The 18,526-nt window shown below is 41.0% G+C and overlaps 2 protein-coding genes across 2 annotated transcripts in view; one reads left to right on the plus strand and one right to left on the minus strand.

Moving 5' to 3' along the window:
* LOC127430551 (G-protein coupled receptor-associated protein LMBRD2B-like) overlaps positions 1–18,526 on the plus strand; it is a 104,616-nt gene that overhangs the window by 13,895 nt on the left and 72,195 nt on the right. The gene's annotated exons all lie outside the window — the stretch shown is intronic.
* On the minus strand, positions 13,310–16,736 carry LOC127430552 (interleukin-7 receptor subunit alpha-like). The gene is made up of 8 exons (XM_051680377.1): positions 16,501–16,736; positions 15,951–16,065; positions 15,595–15,743; positions 15,361–15,503; positions 15,116–15,266; positions 14,783–14,888; positions 14,466–14,538; positions 13,310–14,387 (listed from the first exon to the last, which is right to left on the minus strand). Exons 1-8 carry the CDS (start codon positions 16,565–16,567, stop codon positions 14,055–14,057), a joined length of 1,137 nt encoding a protein of 378 aa, XP_051536337.1. The 5' UTR covers positions 16,568–16,736; the 3' UTR covers positions 13,310–14,054.

The following is an 18,526-nucleotide window of genomic DNA, read 5'->3' on the forward strand; positions in this document are numbered from 1 at the left end:
TTGAATAACTCACTCACGACAGAAAAGACACTCATTTGATGTGTGTGTTTACATCTGGAAGACGTATTTTTTATGTTGTTTGCTCATCTGCAATAGATCTATGTATATGTCTCAGATTTTAATAAGACATTTAGCAGACGTGTTTCAGACGTTTTCGATTTATGTTTGTAAATATGATCTTTTTAAGATGTTTTGCAGATGTTAATTGGGACATTCTACCAGAAATGTACATTATATGTCCTGGAATTGTTACAGTGAATAAAACTTGTATAATCCAAAAATGTCTAAAACTGACTAGATGGTTGATTTCTGTGAGTTGTTCTGTAAAGGAATTTGTCATTCATAAGGTTCTCAGATGTTTTTTGTTTTATTAAAAATACTTTTGAAAAATACAAATACTGAAATATGAACTGTCCTCAGCCACATCTTTCATTGTTTTGTTATGGTAAAAAAAAAAAAAAACAAAAAAAAAAAACACCATTAATCAAAAAAATTAAGTCGTTATCATTCACATCAATTGATTAAAAACATGAAATTATACATACATTCTATAAATAAATAGTATTTTATAACTGTCCCTATATTTTTGTCCTGTCACGTTTACATAAAACAGTACATAAAAAGTGCAACACGCCTTTATGACTCATTTGACCAAGGTGACGCTGACATTGATAGAGGGTGAGTTCTGTCATTGAATTGTATTATTTTAAGCTTGGCTTTGCATGTTTCTTTTTTGAGGATGACGAGCTAATGGGTCAGGCCCTGTCACGCTAATATATCTCAGAACAGAATTAAATCTTTGTAAATCCAAAACATGTCTAAAAGGGTTACTGAAATTCCTTGCTTGCATGCTAACAATTTTGATGTTAGCATATTAACAGGCTGAGCAATGACAGTTAAAATGGCTGACCGTCAGGCCCTGTCACATAAGGCCCTGTCACAATCCTGTGTGACAGGACCTGACAGCCCCGTGACAAGGCCTTACTAATGAATGGCATTGTTCCTTTTTATTAGCTTTGTTGCATATAATATGTATTTAACGCATGCCATAGTAAAACAATATTTGAATAAATAGACATTACACTATAAATGTAAAGATTTTTATGCTCATAGACAAACGTTTTGAATATGGACCCTCTTTTACCTAGGCCTATGTAGCAATGCTTTTGTGGTTGCAGGTTGACTATTGATGATATATATATATATATATATATATATATATATATATATATATATATATATATATATATATATATATATATTTACTGTATATATATTAGCTTTGAGTAATAATGACTGTAATTATTTCAATTCATAGAGATTACAGTTAGATGGCTCCAGTTAGTGCAGCTGAGAGACAAAGGTAATGTCGGGCAGGACGAAATGCGGACTCTGAGAGAAAGGAGAAACAGTTTCAGAAAGAAAGTGAGAGATGGAGGTGGAACAATAAAAGGAGGAAAAGTATTCATGAGCTGAATGAGCAAGACCAAAGTCTTCATCGCAAATTGTGGAAAGAGCAACAGCGACGACCTAGACTTAAGAGAAAGGCCACAGTTCCACAGCCAGGGCCAGGGCCACAGCCAGGGCCTTCAAGGTTAGAAAAGGACAAAGTGGTGTAACATTTTAATGACTTTTAAATCGTTGTGTGTTAGTATGTGTGTGTATGTTGCAGGCAAAAGCTAGAGGGGCGAAAGTGTTCCAAGAAAGAGAGAAAGAAGCTCCAGGCCAAAGTGAAAGAACTACAAGAGGCCTTAGCAGCTGATAAAAGAGAAAAAGAGCGATATAAAAAAAGTGTTTTATTCTGGACCACCAGAGAAGACATGATCTGGTATGTATTCAAGGATGTCATTTGTTTCATTCCACCTCTTCAGCCTGTAACCGCACGTCACCATGAGATCCAAAAAGACATTTGGGCAAAGCTTGTCAAGTATAAGGATTAGAAAATAATTCTCTTGAAATGTATGTTTCTTCTGGTTATTACACCTGTGCGCGTGTAGCACAAGCAGTAGATTTTGTTTTTATTCCTGTCTGTGTTTGTGCCATTATTGTTATTGTATCTGGCTATGTCAAAAAATGCCATTGCATTTTTAAAGAATTGTTAATGAATTGTTGAATAAAATATGTTTTTATATTGAAATATTATTAAATATATCTATTGAATTAAAAAGATGTTTGGTCTCTATCAGTTGTCAGTCATATTCTAATGAATTAGGTCCTTATTATATGTCATTGTCTGAACTTTACTGTATTAATCTAATATTACATTAACATTAAAATCATAATAAGAAATTAAAATAAGAATGTTTACCCATACTTAATTAAAGAACACAAACATATATTTTTCTGCAAGTCAGTCCTGTCACACAAAATATTATGATATAAAAATGTATTATTTGAGAAAATATTGATGAATTAATCTTTTTAACTGTGTAGATGAAGGTGGGGGTGTGTATCCACCATTACGTGTGTGTAAAATCTCCTATGTAAAGTTAGTTTTTTTACAATTATATGAGTGCCTGGCGGTTATTCTGTGCTTTCCATCCACTACATTTGACCAAAAAGTTGCTTATATTTCTTATAGAAATTACAATACCATGTTAGATACAATCAGGGACATGTGATCAATTAGAAAATACTATTTGTGAAAAGAAAAAAAAATCATTAGGAAACCATTCTAACATACAAATTTGCCTGTGACAGGGCCTGACAATTTAGGTGTGAAATGCGTATAACAATGTATTTTATTCAAGCATAAAAACATGCTGAGATGGCATGATATGTCTTTCTCATAGTTTAACATGTCTTCCATATGACTCAGTGTTCAGATTCAAGAATTCGATCTTTTTTTCCCCCAAGATTTTTAGAAATGGAATTGTACGTTTCTGTACAATGTGTATCTTACCCGAACATACGGGTATAAAAGGAGCTGGTATGCAACCACTCATTCAGATTTTCTCTTTGGAGCTGAACGGTCGATGTTCACTGAGCTGAATTCCCACAGCTGTTCATTCACCTCTGCTGGATCTGATGGCGCATTTCAGCGGCTTCTCCCCCCTCTGCACTGGTGCACTGCAGAGAATGCCCCTGGGCGCCTCGGCAGAAATAAAAGAGTATATTCTAAAAAAGAGTATATTTCTCTTAAAGAACGGCACACACGGAAAGTCTTTTTAAAGACTTTCTGTTTGTGTGTTATTCCTGGTTGCGGTCGTTATCTCTCTCCTTCTGACAGTCACGATCGCTGTCTTTCGTGTCTGGGCGCTGCCCACACGGACACAGCGTTCGTGGATGGGTCATCTACTCATTGCGAGAACATGTCCATGGCAACGATGCGGTCGCGGCTTGCCTTTGTAAGAAAGCAAGCCACCCCAGCGGCTCCCCACCCCGGTCCTTCTACCCACGGGTATGAGGCCAGCGTGGCTAGCACTGGGGGCGATTTGGGGACCCCGATGGGACCACCTCCACTGGGTATCCCCCCACGGACCTCCCATTCCCCAGCACACTCGTCTGTCCCGATCGGGCTTCCAGGTGAGTCTGCCAGCTCGTCTCATGGCGAGTTCAATCTCTTATTCGGAGCCCGCGAAGGTGATGAGCTCTCGAGCGCAGCATCGGAGAGCGGGTTCGTCCAGTCGGACGCGGAAGCCTCAGCTGGGCTCCCCCCCTCGGGTGCGGTCGCCCAGTCACAGGCTGACGTGGAGATGACGGACATGCTTTCCCGGGAAGCCGCGAGTTATTTGGCGCCCCCATTTCCCAGGTTGGCCTGTTCGGTGACACTGTCGAGGACTTTGCCCAGCAGTTCTCTGCGGCGAAGCAGCAGATGGAGGCTATCCAGCACATCCTGCCCCAGCGTGGCTCAAGATCCCGCACCCTGTATGCTCGTCACCAAGGGCGTCCCCCTGCGGTGATTGCACCGGCTCCGCCGCAACCCGGCCCCGGCGTGGAGCCCACCGCAGGAAGCAGACACCACCCGTCTCACAGCTGGCCACCAAGAACCCGTGAAAGGCTTCAAAGTGCCCCTGAGACATGCAACCCAGGGACGACGAAACCAGCTGCTCTGGAGCTGGTAAGCAGACCACTCCATCCCCCGGTAGAGGGCTGGGAGGAGAATCTTTTGTTACCTTTTCATTGAATTTCGCCGCATGCCCAAATGGCTGCGGTACCCAAGAGTTCAGCAAAAGAGCGGTTTCCTTGTTCCCTGGGTCACATACCCGGTGCGCACGGCCGTCATCATGACCACCGTCCACCATTCCGTTCTGGCAGGTTTGGCGCTCCAGCGGCGGTCTCCCCGCCCCTGCGCGCCCAGCTGTGGCACAAATCTGCCCCCGATGTGATGGTCTACACGGATCACGAGGACAGGCCTCTTCCTCCCCCATCCCAGGCAGTTCCAGGGGTGGTCACAAGGAGCCAGGTAAGTGCTTCGATGTCTCTGAACTCAGCACGACCACGGCAAGAAGTGGCACCTCAGGCTCCGCCCCGCCATGAGGCCCCACCCGCCGGTACGTCCGACGAGATTGTCCCCTTGGTCCCCCTTGCCCGGAGCTTGGATGTGTGGCTTGCGCTTTCCAACCCGTCGCGATGGCTGATCCGGACCATCCGACTTGGCTACGCGATTCAGTTCGCCAGGCGTCACCTCGGTGAAGGGCGAGAACGCCACTACCTTGCGCATGGAAATCGCTACCCTCCTACGGAAGGGTGCGATAGAGCCTATCCCTCCAGCCGAGATGAAGAAGGGGTTTTACAGCCCCTACTTTATTGTACCGAAGAAAGGCAGTGGGTTGCGGCCAATCTTGGACTTGCAAGTACTGAACCAGGCTTTACACAGACTCCCGTTCAAGATGCTGATGCAAAAAGCATTTTAGTGAGCGTGCGGCATCACGATTGGTTCGCGGCGGTAGACCTGAAGGACGCGTACTTCCACATCTCGATTCTACCTCGACACAGACCCTTCCTGCGGTTTGCATTCGAGGGTCGGGTGTATCAGTACAAGGTCCTCCTTTCGGCCTGTCCTTGTCCCCTTGCGTCTTCACGAAGGTCGCAGAGGCAGCCCTTGCCCCGTTAAGGGAAGTGGGCATTCGCATCCTCAACTATCTCGACAATTGGCTAATCCTAGCTCACTCTCAGGATGTGTTGTGTGCACACAGGGACCTGGTGCTCTTGCACCTCGGCCGACTAGGGCTTCTGGTCAACTGGGGAAAGAGCAAGCTCCTCCCGGTTCAGAGCATCTCTTTTCTCGCCTTGGAGTTGGACTCAGTCTCGATGATGGCGTGCCTCACGAACGAGCGTGCACAGTCGGTGCTGACCTGTTTGAAGGCGTTCAGACAGAAGACAGCGGTTCCACTGAAACTGTTTCAGAGGCTACTGGGGCATATGGCACCCTCAGCGGTGGCCATTCCGCTCGGGTTGATGAATATGAGACCGCTTCAGCACTGGCTCCCCCAGTAAGCCTACAGACCCTGTGCAAGGTCAGGGAGGACGAGGAGCAGGTTGTCCTGGTAGCACCCTACTGGCCCACCCAGACATGGTTCTCGGTCCTCACATTCCTTGCGACAGCCCCCCCCCCGGCGAAGGACCTTCTTTCTCAGGGATGGGGCACCATCTGGCACCTGCGACCAGACCTATGGAATCCCCATGTCTGGCCCCTGGATGGTACACAGAAGACTTGAGTGGCCTACCACCCACAGTGGTAGACACGATCACTCAGGCTAGGGCCCCCTCTACGAGGCGCCTGTATGCCTTGAAGTGGCGTCTGTTCGCTAAGTGGTGTTCTTCCCGACACGAAGACCCCAGAGATGCGCAGTCGGATCGGTGCTTTCCTTCCTGCAGGAGAGGTTGGAAGGGCGGCTGTCCCCCTCCACCTTGAAGGTGTATGTAGCCACTATAGCGGCACACCACGACACAGTGGACGGTAAGTCCTTAGGGAAGCACGACCTGATCATCAGGTTCCTGAGAGGCGCCAGGAGGTTGAATCCCTTCAGACCGTGCCTCATTCCCTCATGGGACCTCTCTGTAGTTCTTAAGGGTCTACGGAGAGCCCCCTTTGAGCCCCTGCAGTCAGCTGAGCTTAAGGCACTCTCTTTAAAGACTGCCTTCCTGACTGCGCTCACTTCCATCAAGAGGGTAGGAGACCTGCAAGCATTCTCTGTCAGCGAAATGTGCCTGGAGTTCAGTCCGGGCTACTCTCACGTGATCCTGAGACCCCGACCGGGCTATGTGCCCAAGGTTCTCACAACCCCTTTTAGGGATCAGGTGGTGAACCTGCAAGCGCTGCCTCAGGAGGAGGCAGACCCAGCCCTGACGTTGCTATGTCCGGTGCACGCTTTACGCATCTATTTGGATTGCACGCAGAGCTTTAGAGTCTCTGAGCAGCTCTTTGTCTGCTTTGGTGGACAGCAGAAAGGAAGCGCTGTCTCCAAAAGGAAGCCCCTTCTGGGTGGGGTGTGGTCTCTGCGGTGTCTTCCCCTTGGGAGTGACCCCCCCCCCCCAACGTAGACCTGGTGGCCCCAGTCGGTTAACTCTTATTTTTGGGGGAGAGAAAAAAAAGAGAGGATAAGAGGCCACAACTGGGCTAGCCTGTCTCTATCTTTTGGGCAGTCGACTTGTACCCGAAGGGCCATTCAACACTCATAACAGCGTTAGGGGAGGTTACGTGTTGGCCTGGTGCACAGGCACACAGTGGTCTGCCCGTCACACGCCGCCAGTTCACGTAACACAGTTCAGCCAGTTGTGGCGTTTCGAATAGGGCCCCTTAGTGTCACTACACCGACACAACATCGAGTGAGTGACTGATAGGGAACGTCCTGGTTACTTGCGTAACCTCCGTTCCCTGATGGAGGGAACGAGACGTTGTGTCCCTCCTGCCACAATGCTGAACTACCCGCTGAAATGGCCGGGACCTTGTCTCGGCTCCTCAGCACAAAACCTGATTGAGTGGTTGCATACTAGCTCCTTTTATACCCGTATGTTTGGGTGAGTGGTATGCAAATACCATTCACCAATATTCATTGGCCTTTTTTCAAAGATCAGAGGTGTTTCAGGCTCCCAAGAGTGACCCCTAGTGTCACTACATCGACACAACATCTCGTTCCCTCCATCAGGGAACGGAGGTTACGCAAGTAACCAGGACGTTCTCGTGCTTTGTATTTTTTGATGAATGAGGCATACTGTATGATCCGACCCCTAAGAACTGCCTTAAGTGCCTCCCAAGCCACGCCCACAGAGGATACCGAGGACCAGTTGGTCTCCATATAAACACTGATTTCAGTCTTTAACATTTGTTGGAAATCAGGATTTTGCAAAAGGGACACATTAAGGCGCCAAGTATATGATTTATTTTTCTCTATATGTGGCAACACCTCTAAACTCACCAGGGCATGATCCGAGACTAAGATATTTCCAATTGAGCAATCAACAACAGATGAAATGAGGGATTTGGATATAAAAAAAAAAAAAAAATCTATTCTAGAATAAATCTTATAGACTGATGAAAAAAATGTATAGTCTCTAACAGATGGGTTCAAAAGTCTCCGAATATCTGTAAGACCAAGATTTTTACACATCCTGTGAAGCGTCAATGTTGCTCTAGGGGGCTTACACACATTTGCTTCACTATGATGAAGGACTGAGTCTAATAACTAAAGCCCTGATCATCAGCGGTAGGTGCGTAAATATTAGCCAAAATCAGACTTTGCCCCTGAATTTCTGCTAAAACAATAATGACTCTTCCTAATTTATCATTAAACTGTTCGAGAAATTTGAATTGTAGATGTTTATTTACCAATATAATGACTCCCCTGCTCTTACTTGAGCCAACACTAAAGAAAACATGTCCACCCCATATCTTCCCAAATTTTTCAGCTTCCTGTGGGGAAAGATATGTTTCTTGAAGAAACACACTATCATATTTCAAAGTCAAAGTCACAAACTCAAAGAGTCCATCTACGCCTACGAGAGTCCCTGTGACAACTTTGCCATCGGATTGCTCAATTTTGCCTCACAAATTTGTAAGGCAAAATTACATAACATCAAATATTTTGTAAAACAAACCCCAGCCAATAGGCAGAATAAACACAAAGAACGTGTAGACTCATTCACAGAACTGTCTCAAAGGTGTGTTCCTTCACAAAACAAATTCCAGCCCATATAAAGCCGTTCAGTTTCCTCGGTCAGGCAAACGAATCTTCAGTGAGCCAGCTGATGAGTGCAGCAAATAACGTAATCATTCCAATGACCCACGAAAATACTCCACAGATCATACTCCAGCCAACAGGAGGCATAAGCATAAGGAACTGACAGATTCATCCATATATGTCCCGAAGTAGTGTTATTTAACAAAACAAGCTCCAACCGCTAGGCGGAACCAGCACAAAAGAATTTCACACACCATTGCACTTGTGTATATGGCTGTGTGACAATAAAGTGATATGATTTGATTTGACAAAAGGAAACGAAACATGCATCCCGGTTCCTCGGATGGTCAAGAGTCAATTCACTTGGAGGCCGCATAAAAGTATATCCCATGATTTACACAGTCCGCCAACTTTATAAAAGACATCCTTTGTGTGGGCATGTAGATATTTTGCGGTCATCCGTTGTGAAAAAGTGATCTTCCATCAATGCAAAAGTTTCTTTAAGGAAAAGTGTTAATCCACAAAACAAAACAAACTCCAGCCACTCGGCGGAGCCAACGCAAAAGGAAACAATAATGGCACCCAGCTTCCTCCAAAAGCCAGAGTATGTACAGTGAGTCAATCCACTCATAAGAAAAACACCCAACAGTTACTCACCCATTGTTTCAATAAAAGACATTGCCTGATTGGGACATGTAAATACTTTGCTGCCGTCCTTGGTGTTTATTCTCAGTCTGGCTGGAAACATCAGAGCAAAAGTGATCTTCCGCTGATGTAAGAGTTTCTTGCATTCCTTAAACCGATCGCGTTTCTCTCTTGTCGAGTTTGCAAAGTCCGGGAACAAGAAAATTCTTCCAAGAAAGCTTTCCTTTGCTCCTCACCTTGCGCAACATGAGATCTTTATCGGATGACCTCAAACATTTGGCCAGAATCGATCGGGGCCTTTCTCCCTCAGCAGATCTGTGAGCTGGGACTCTGTGAGCTCACTCGATTTCCAGCTTGTGGCCTGTTATGTCGAGCAGACTCGGGAAACGCTCGTATAGGAATTTCACCATATCTCTGTCCTCCTCATGCTCAGGAATTCCAACAATTTGAATGTTATTCCTACGGCTTCTATTCTCAAGATCTTCAAGCTTTTCAAGAACACGTTCCAAATCAACTTTGGTCGCGGGCGGATTAGCGGCTAATTCCCTCTCCGATGACTCCAAATAATTGATTTGTTTTTCAACATCTGTCACTCTTGTGACTAGCTCAGGGAATTTTTTTCCATCGCCGTAATCGATCGACGTATTACAGCGAGATCCTCCAAGTCCACAAGTACCTTTGTCATGTTGGACAGTTGACGCTGGATTACTTCTCCCCGGTCCACAGGCCTGTCTGGGCTTTCATCTTGAACCCGTAAGTGTCTTTTAATGTCTCCAGAGCCCAATGATTTTGACTGCTTTGCCATGTTTACCTCAAACAGTAAATGTGTAACTGGGTGTATTGAATTTCACCAGATTATATCATGAAAATAATAAAAAAAATTAACAAAGTGCGCAGAGATGTCTCTCACACGTCTGCCCTTCGCATGGCGTCACCATACCCCTGAATCACATTTTCAAATAATCATATTTTGCTCTACCCACTATGATACCTTTGTTATTTTATCACTTACTTTGTTTTTATGCCAAAGCCAATCATTTTGTTTGATAAAAAGATCAGGCTTATTTTTTGACAGGGTCAAGTTGAAAAGGTATAGGTCACCCAGACATGCAAATTCTGTCACCATTTACTCACCCTGGTGTTGTTCTAAACCCGTATGACTGTCTTTCTTCCTTGGAACACAAAAGGAGATGTTGCTGAAGGTTAGCTTCAGTCACCACTCACTATCAATGCATCTTTTTTCCATACAATGAAAGTGAATGGTGACTGAGGCTGTTAGTCCATAACATTCTGCCTAACATTTCCTTTTTTGTCATACGGGTTTGGAACAACATGAGTTTGAGAAGATGATAACAATAGAATTTTATTTATTTATTTGTGTATTTTGGTGAACTATACCTTGAAAAGAATGTGGCAGGTTTACCTTTGGCATCTAACAAATATTAACTTTGGGTTTGGGGGTCTACCTCACACAATCAAAACAATAGCTAATTATTAATACCACACAGTGTTTCTCAGTGCACACAAGCAGCTGCACGAATGCATGTATTGTTCTATTCTGAAATCAGCCACATTATCTGAGAAAAGCAGGTGGTGTGGTATTGTTGCTAGACTTTGAGTCTTGAGTGTGTGCATCCTCTTTATTTGGCTAATGAAAGCTGTCTTTTGCACCTGCTTGGATCCCCACATGAGAAACACTAAGTCAAATACAAATCTAAAGTCTGTTATTAATTCAAACAGAATGCTATATTCTCTCTGGTTCTTTCTATGTAGGGATTTTCCTTTCGGTTTGCCTTTTGGCTTGTGGAATTGGTGATCACGGCCTCTTTCAGGGCTGCCAGTTTGTTTAATAAAATGTTTTCCTTTTTTTTTTATTTACAGGTGACAAAAGAGGAATTTTGGAACTACTATAGTGGAGTCAGCACCACCATCAATAACGATGTGCATTTTATTTTAATGATGAAGTTGGCATGGAATCTATGAGTACTGATACTTTTGAATTCAAAGAAAACTAAAGTACTAATGTAATTAGATAAATAGTAACCATGACCCTACTGAAATGTGTTGTAAGGAACACTGTGAACTACGGCAATAATGTAGAAGCCAGAACACTCATAATCATGTGTAAAATGTAAGACTTTTGTTATTTAACTGTTGTTAACTACATCATGTTTGTGCTAAACCTGTTGTGATTCACTTAGTTATGCATGTTATAACAGATTTTGGTTATTTAATAAAAAAGTTATAGTGGCTATAATAAATGTTCTTAACTGTTATTGAAAGAAACATCTCTTTTCTTGCTGAACAGAGCAAAATGCAAATACAGTATATTCTTCACATATTCTTCAAACGAAGAGTTTGTCTTGGGGCTTATTATTTGGTAACACTTTACTATAAGGTTGTATTTGTTAATGTTAGTAAATGCATTAGGTATCATGCACTCAAACGTTTTTTAAGATTTACTTTTATTTTTTATTCAATCATCAAATTGAACTGAGTAATCTTTAACAAAATAAAAAACCTAAATATTTTAAAATTACACAATTTAAAAAAAAATTTTTTTTAATTAATTTATTTTTAACAAAATTTCAGTGTAAATCTTAACAATAGGCTGAAATAACTAACAATTAACAATATATTTATTAACATAATATATATGTTTAATGCAATAAAAGCAATTGTTTATTGTTAGTTATTAGTTAATAATGCTTTGTTAACATATACAACTTTTAATTTCATAATGTATTAGTATATTTTGAAACCTTATTGTAAAGGGTTACGTATTATTTATAATCATAAAAGGTACCATGTGTAACTTGAGTTGCATGTAGTGAATTATGGAAAAATAAGTCCAAATATTTTATTTATTAAGTATAATATTCATATATATTCAGTATATATATAATTTAATGCATTAAGAAATTAACAGTAAGAGCATTTGCTTTTTATATAAAGTGAAATTACTGAAAAAGTGCCACTGTACAGTGCATCTGGAAAGTATTCACAGCGCTTCACTTTTTTCCACATTTTGTTATGTTACAGCCTTATTTTAAAATTGATTAAATTAATTATTTTCCTCAATTCTACAAACAATACCCCATAATGACAACGTGAAAGAAGTTTGTTTGAAATCTTTGCAAATTTATTAAAAATAAAAAACGAAAAAAATCACATGTACATAAGTATTCCCAGCCTTTGCTTAATACTTTGTTGAAGCACCTTTGGCACCAATTACAGCCTCAAGTCTTTTTGAGTATGATTCTACAAGCTTGGCACACCTGTTTTTGGGCAGTTTCTCCCATTCTTCTTTGCAGGACCTCTCAAGCTCCATCAGGTTGGATGGGGAGCGTCGGTGCACAGCCATTTTCAGATCTCTCCAGAGATGTTCAATCGGGTTCAAGTCTGGGCTCTGGCTGGGCCACTCAAGGACATTCACAGAGTTGTCCCATAGCCACTCTTTTGTTATCTTGGCTGCGTGCTTAGGGTCGTTGTCTTGTTGGAAGATGAACCTTCGCCTCAGTCTGAGGTCCAGAGCGCTCTGGAGCAGGTTTTCATCAAGGATGTCTCTGTACAATGCTGCATTCATCTTTCCCTCGATCCTGACTATTCTCCCAGTTCCTGCCGCTGAAAAACATCCCCACAACATGATGCTGCCACCACCATGCTTCACTGTAGGGATGGTATTGGCCAGGTGATGAGCGGTGCCTGGTTTCCTCCAGACATGACGCTTGCCATTCAGGCCAAAGAGTTCAATCTTTGTTTCTCATGGTCTGAAAGTCCTTCAGGTGCCTTTTGGCAAACTCCTGGCGGGCTGTCATGTGCCTTTTACTGAGGAGTGGCTTCCGTCTGGCTACTCTACCATACAGGCCTGATTGGTGGAGTGCTGCAGAGATGGTTGTTCTTCTGGAAGGTTCTCCTCTCTCTACAGAGAAACACTGGAGCTCTGTCAGAGTGACCATCGGGTTCTTGGACACCTCCCTGACTAAGGCCCTTCTCCCCCGATCACTCAGTTTGGCCGGGCGGCCAGCTCTAGGAAGAGTCCTGGTGGTTCCAAACTTCTTCCATTTACGGATGATGGAGGCCACTGTGCTCATTGGGACCTTCAGTGCTGCAGAAATTTTTCTGTACCCTTCCCCAGATCTGTGCCTCGATACAATCCTGTCTCAGAGGTCTACAGACAATTCCTTGGACTTCATGGCTTGGTTTGTGCTCTGACATGCACTGTTAACTGTGGGACCTTATATAGACAGGTGTGTGCCTTTCCAAATCATGTCCAATCAACTGAATTTACCACAGGTGGACTCCAATCAAGTTGTAGAAACATCTCAAGCATGATCAGTGGAAACAGGATGCACCTGAGCTCAATTTTGAGTGTCATGGCAAAGGCTGTGAATACTTATGTGCATGTGATTTTTTTCGTTTTTTATTTTTAATAAATTTGCAAACATTTCAAACAAACTTCTTTCACGTTGTCATTATGGGGTATTGTTTGTAGAATTTTGAGGAAAATAATGAATTTAATCCATTTTGGAATAAGGCTGTAACATAACAAAATGTGGAAAAAGTGAAGCGCTGTGAAGACTTTCCGGATGCACTGTACTTGTGTACATCAGTTTTGTTTTGTATTCTGCCTGAGGTTAACAAAATACAGTATAAAGAACATGACACCCCTCAGCTTTGCTCAGGTCCACATAAGCATATAGACGAAACAGTTTTTGGGTAAAAGCCTGCCTCAAAACTTTGAGGCTAGCAGCAGTTATCTGAGGTCTGTTAGTAGATGTGACTTGTGAATTTATTTTAAACATACTGGGGGCCACTTCTGGCCATTGTATTTAGCTATCTGCACTAGGTTTAATGGTGTGAGAAACTTTTTTTTTTCTTTTCTTTTTTTTTTTTTGTTGCATTTTCCCACTCACTGATGACATAATACTGTGCAATGTTCCTTGAAAGCCTGATCATTAATCACAATTCACCCTTAATTCTGGTGTTCCTGAAACATTCAAAATGAAAATGTCAACTACAGAAATGAGGACACGAGCAGTGCAGGATGCTTGATTGCAATTTAAATCTGTCTAAAAAACAAGTATCTTTGGCCAGAATGATTGCTACAGTATATTTACAGTATATTAATTATTTCCACTCTTAATTATACAGCAAAATAATCAGGAGAGATGTCTCAAATATATGTTACAGGCTCCAGGTTTCTGAATTCTCAACATCATATACAGTATAATCTTGGTTACACCTTGATCATATAAGCAGCATAACTAGCCTATCTTCACCTCCTCACTGTGTTTTGAAGAGGCTCGACATAGTAACATAGGCTTCATCCTTACATTCACGCTGTGGGGCCATGACAGCCTGAGAGCCACCACTTTCTATTTCCTTAGAAAAATCTAATTCATCTAACAATCTAATTTTCAAGTGGGACAGCTCTCTTGGAAGCCACTCATCTGCTTTTGTGTTTATTTCACAAACCGATGCAGGCCGAGAACTTGCAGAAATCTCTTGACTATAGCGGTGCTCATCCTCAGCAGTAGATGGCTTTTCATCTGCGTAATCCACACAGTGTATGAAGACATCACCAAATATCTCAGGACTGAAAGCAAAAGGAAGGCCCTGAAAAAGTACAAACATTTTCATGAAAGACCATACATTGAATGAGCAAAATAACTAATGTAGAGTCCATTGAATTACCTCCCTTGCGCTGTGCATTTGTGCGAGGGTTGCCTTTGGGTGTGGGATATTTGGTGTGATGTAACCTTTAATTCTAGATGAGAAAACCATTTATAAATTAGCTAAACAAAATATACCACGGTGACCCAAATGTCAAACCCAAAAAGCCTCAAACATGTAAATTTGTGTTCTATGGAGAAAAGTCAGGTTTGTTACAAGGGTTATTAAATGATGTCAGAGTTGTCTTTTTTTTAATTAACTACTCCTTCAAATAAAAAAAAATAAAAATAAAAAAAGGCTTGTTGTCAACGTTTTAAATGAAGCAAAGACAGACTCACTCTGTTCTCCAACGCAACGCCCCCAAAGCAATGATGAACACCAGAATGACAGAGATGGTGATAATGATGTAAGTGACATTTGGAGGTCCAAGATTTCCTGCCGCGGCTGTAATATCACAATTCTGACAGGTTGATAACTGTTAAAACTAGTTCACCTACCAAAATACTGGTGGAAACTTGCAACTTGTCCAAAATCATGAATTTTCATGAATTAAAAGTCCTTAACTTCTTAGGTCTTTTGGCTTAGGTTTAAAGCACTCACCTATAATCCGATGGACACCAATTTTACCATCTCATGTTTTACAAAGTAATGTATATCTGAGCTCCACTCACTTTTTATAGTGAAATTGGCCCTCAAGCTCCACTCACTCCAGTCACCGTCAAAAAATCCCATTGGTTTTGCTCTAACACGGATAGAGTAATCACCATCTCCACCAAGTCTGTCCCTGCTAATAGCAAAATCCCGATTTTCAGTAGTAAAGCACTGTTTAAAAAAAACCCAATAACATTGCTGTTAAATGCTGTTAAAGTGAGTCTAAGTGATAATATCTTTATTTTCACGGGAGGTAATGCATTACCTTGTTTGCAAGTTTACCCCCCAAAATTTCCACTTCAAACTTAGGGTTTTTTACAAAGTCATGTTTGTGTTCAATTGATATGACACCTTCCTCTGTATCTTCCCTATAAGCAGCATTTTTGATTTCAGGTACTGGAATTTTAACTGTAAGGACAAAGACACATGCATACTGTTTATAGAAAAAAATAACAGAAAAAAGTGGTATGCACAACAAGTCATTGCAAAAAGGACTTGCCAAGTTGAGTCAGGTTGATGGATTTTTTAATGTTCTCCTCTCCCATGTTTACACTGAGCTCATATTCCAACAATTTGACCAAATTCTGAAAAGTGAAGTATTGTGGTCCTAGAGTAGCATTTGTACATTGTCTTTTATCTCTCATTTTGCTAAATAGGGGAACAAAAGTTTTGTCATTTGTAATTTAATCAACATCAGTGCTTCAAAATCACATTCAAAACAAAAACACCATTATGACAGAACTTTACAAATTCCTTACAGACCACTTTATACTAAATATGGCTAATCAAAACAAAGTCAGCAATGATGTTGTTTCTTGGAAGTTTATTGGTCCAAAATACTGATGTATTATATACCAAAGAGTTGCTCTTTTGACCTCCTCAATATGTTCGTTATTCAGTGTACACGTCAGATCAGTCTGCCTCAGAGTCAAACTCGATGAACAGGTCACAATCTCTCCATCAGGCAAATCTATCATTGAATCAAGTGGGGAAAAACATATAAACTGAGTTTTTATAGTGGCTTTCTGAACTAAAGGTCAGTGGCCTTATGTTAGTTTGTCTTAATGAGTAGGCTTCTTGTGAAAACCTGTCTAAATTATCTAGAAAAAATATATTTTCACACATGAATCTTTCACAAAGGCATTTCTCTTGATAATTTTTACGTTATCTAATTAGCATTATAGTAATTGTGCATATTATCACACAGTTGCACTACAAGCACTTGCCACAAATTTGACCAAAGCTCTGTTAACAAGGAAATTAAGAAAATAAATTTTTTATTTTTCAGTGCTTTACAGTTCTTACAGTTGTTTTAAGGAATTTGTCTGTTCTTAACAAAATAAGAATTATATATTACATTATATATTTTTGTTTTATATACTATTACATATCTCTGATTACTTACAATCATCGCCACTTTCAGAGAGAACGAAAGGACAAATAACAAAGAGCATCCATAATACCCCCGCCATCTCCCATCCAGTAATGTGAAGCGTAAATCTCTCAGGATGCACGTTTGCATTACTCGCACAGTTACTGACAAGAGTGATGGCTCAAATTTCAACTCTCAGTGGTTCTTTCACAGGAGTGAGAGTGAGAGGAAGAGAGAGAGAGGCAGAGAGAGGAAGAGAGAGAGAGACAGAAAGCGAGACGGACAGAGAGAGAAGAAGAGAGAGACAGACAGAGAGAGAGTGAGAGAGAGAGAGACAGTGAGAGAGAGAGGAAGAGAGAGAGGAAGAGAGAGAGACGGACAGAGAGAGAAGAAAAGAGAGAGACAGACAGAGAGAGAGAGGACATATCTCATGTGACTGAGAGAAAAATGTGATTACACTTGGATTTTACCTGCACAATTTTGAAAGATTAGGAACCTTAAATCTGCTCGAATCAATGTATCGATTAATTACATTACTGTATGTATTTATTTACGTTACTGATGCGCCTAAGTAACTGAGAGACTGAAATTTTGTCAACTTAAAAAAGAATGTGTATCAGATGTCTATTCCATGCGTAACAGATGTAGCAGAGAATAGTCAGCATTTTATTTAGGTCAAAATGTGGGGGAGCAAACTAGACAGGCTGTGGTTTGAAACTAAATGAAGAGATAAACATTTTGAGAGTTGGGATAAAACTGATACCAAAAAAGGTGACACATAGGTAGATATTTACTTCCCCCTGTACAAAAAGACATGTACAAAAAAGGTGAAACAACAATATACAGTTCTATGATGCACAGTAGTATTATATCACCAGTAGCAATAGACAAAAATGTATTTATTTAAGCGTATGAAAATCACTGCTTTCAAAATATGTATTATTTTTTATCTTTGGAATAAAATAACATTATAAAGGAGGCAAGGTAGCAATGTATGCCATTGTTGTTTGTCTTTCAGATATAATAATCTTGCTTACAAGACTGTTTGCAAAAAGTGCAGGTAAATATGAAATGAAAAATTCCTCTCTCAACATGTACCTTCAATCTGAAAAACAAAAACAATGGTAACCTACTCCAACCCACTTCCTGTCGCCTCCAGTAATTGGGTTTGTGTAAAAATGAGGCCAGCACAATATCAACCAGAGCTACAGAACTACCTGTGCATAGACAAGATTGAATTAATCTCCAAGAATAAATGACAGATGTTGAGAGCTACTTGATAATAAGATTAACATTATTATACAAATTTTTTCTATACACATTTCCTATACACATTATGACCATCTGAATGCAATTGAAATTTATGACTGAATGAAGCTGAAACGTGTATTTTTGTAGGTTGATTTGTACATAAAAATTAAACACTGTGGCTATGTGATATTATCAAAACATTTCTCTATTTGTTTGCGTGGCCTATCCAAACCGATACCTCAACTTTGGCTCGACCAGTAGTGCGAGTTTGGGCGGGACTGTTTGTTTTTGCAACCAGTGGAAGAAGGAGGGAGTTTTCTGAAATCTTTTTGAAATCAGAAATTATTCGAGCAATTCCGTTTGGTGACGTAAGTGGTGCAAAAAAATGACAAACTTAACCTTAAATGAAGTTCCAAACATAAGTTTGAATGGTGCTTGTTAATCTCAGCCCTGCCAATCATATCTCAATATACAGGTGCATCTCAATAAATTAGAATGTTGTGGAAAAGTTCATTTATTTCAATAATTCAACTCAAATTGTGAAACTCGTGTATTAAATAAATTCAATGCACACAGACTGAAGTAGTTTAAGTCTTTGATTCTTTTAATTGTGACGATTTTGGCTCACATTTAACTAAAACCCACCAATTCACCATCTCAAAAAATTAGAATACATCATAAGACCAATAAAAAAAAACATTTTTAGTTGGCCTTCTGGAAAGTATGTTCATTTACGGTACATGTACTCAATACTTGGTAGGGGCTCCTTTTGCTTTAATTACTGCCTCAATTTGGCGTGGCATGGAGG

This window comes from Myxocyprinus asiaticus, chromosome 40 (genome assembly GCF_019703515.2).
Source record: "Myxocyprinus asiaticus isolate MX2 ecotype Aquarium Trade chromosome 40, UBuf_Myxa_2, whole genome shotgun sequence".
NCBI lineage: Eukaryota > Metazoa > Chordata > Actinopteri > Cypriniformes > Catostomidae > Myxocyprinus > Myxocyprinus asiaticus.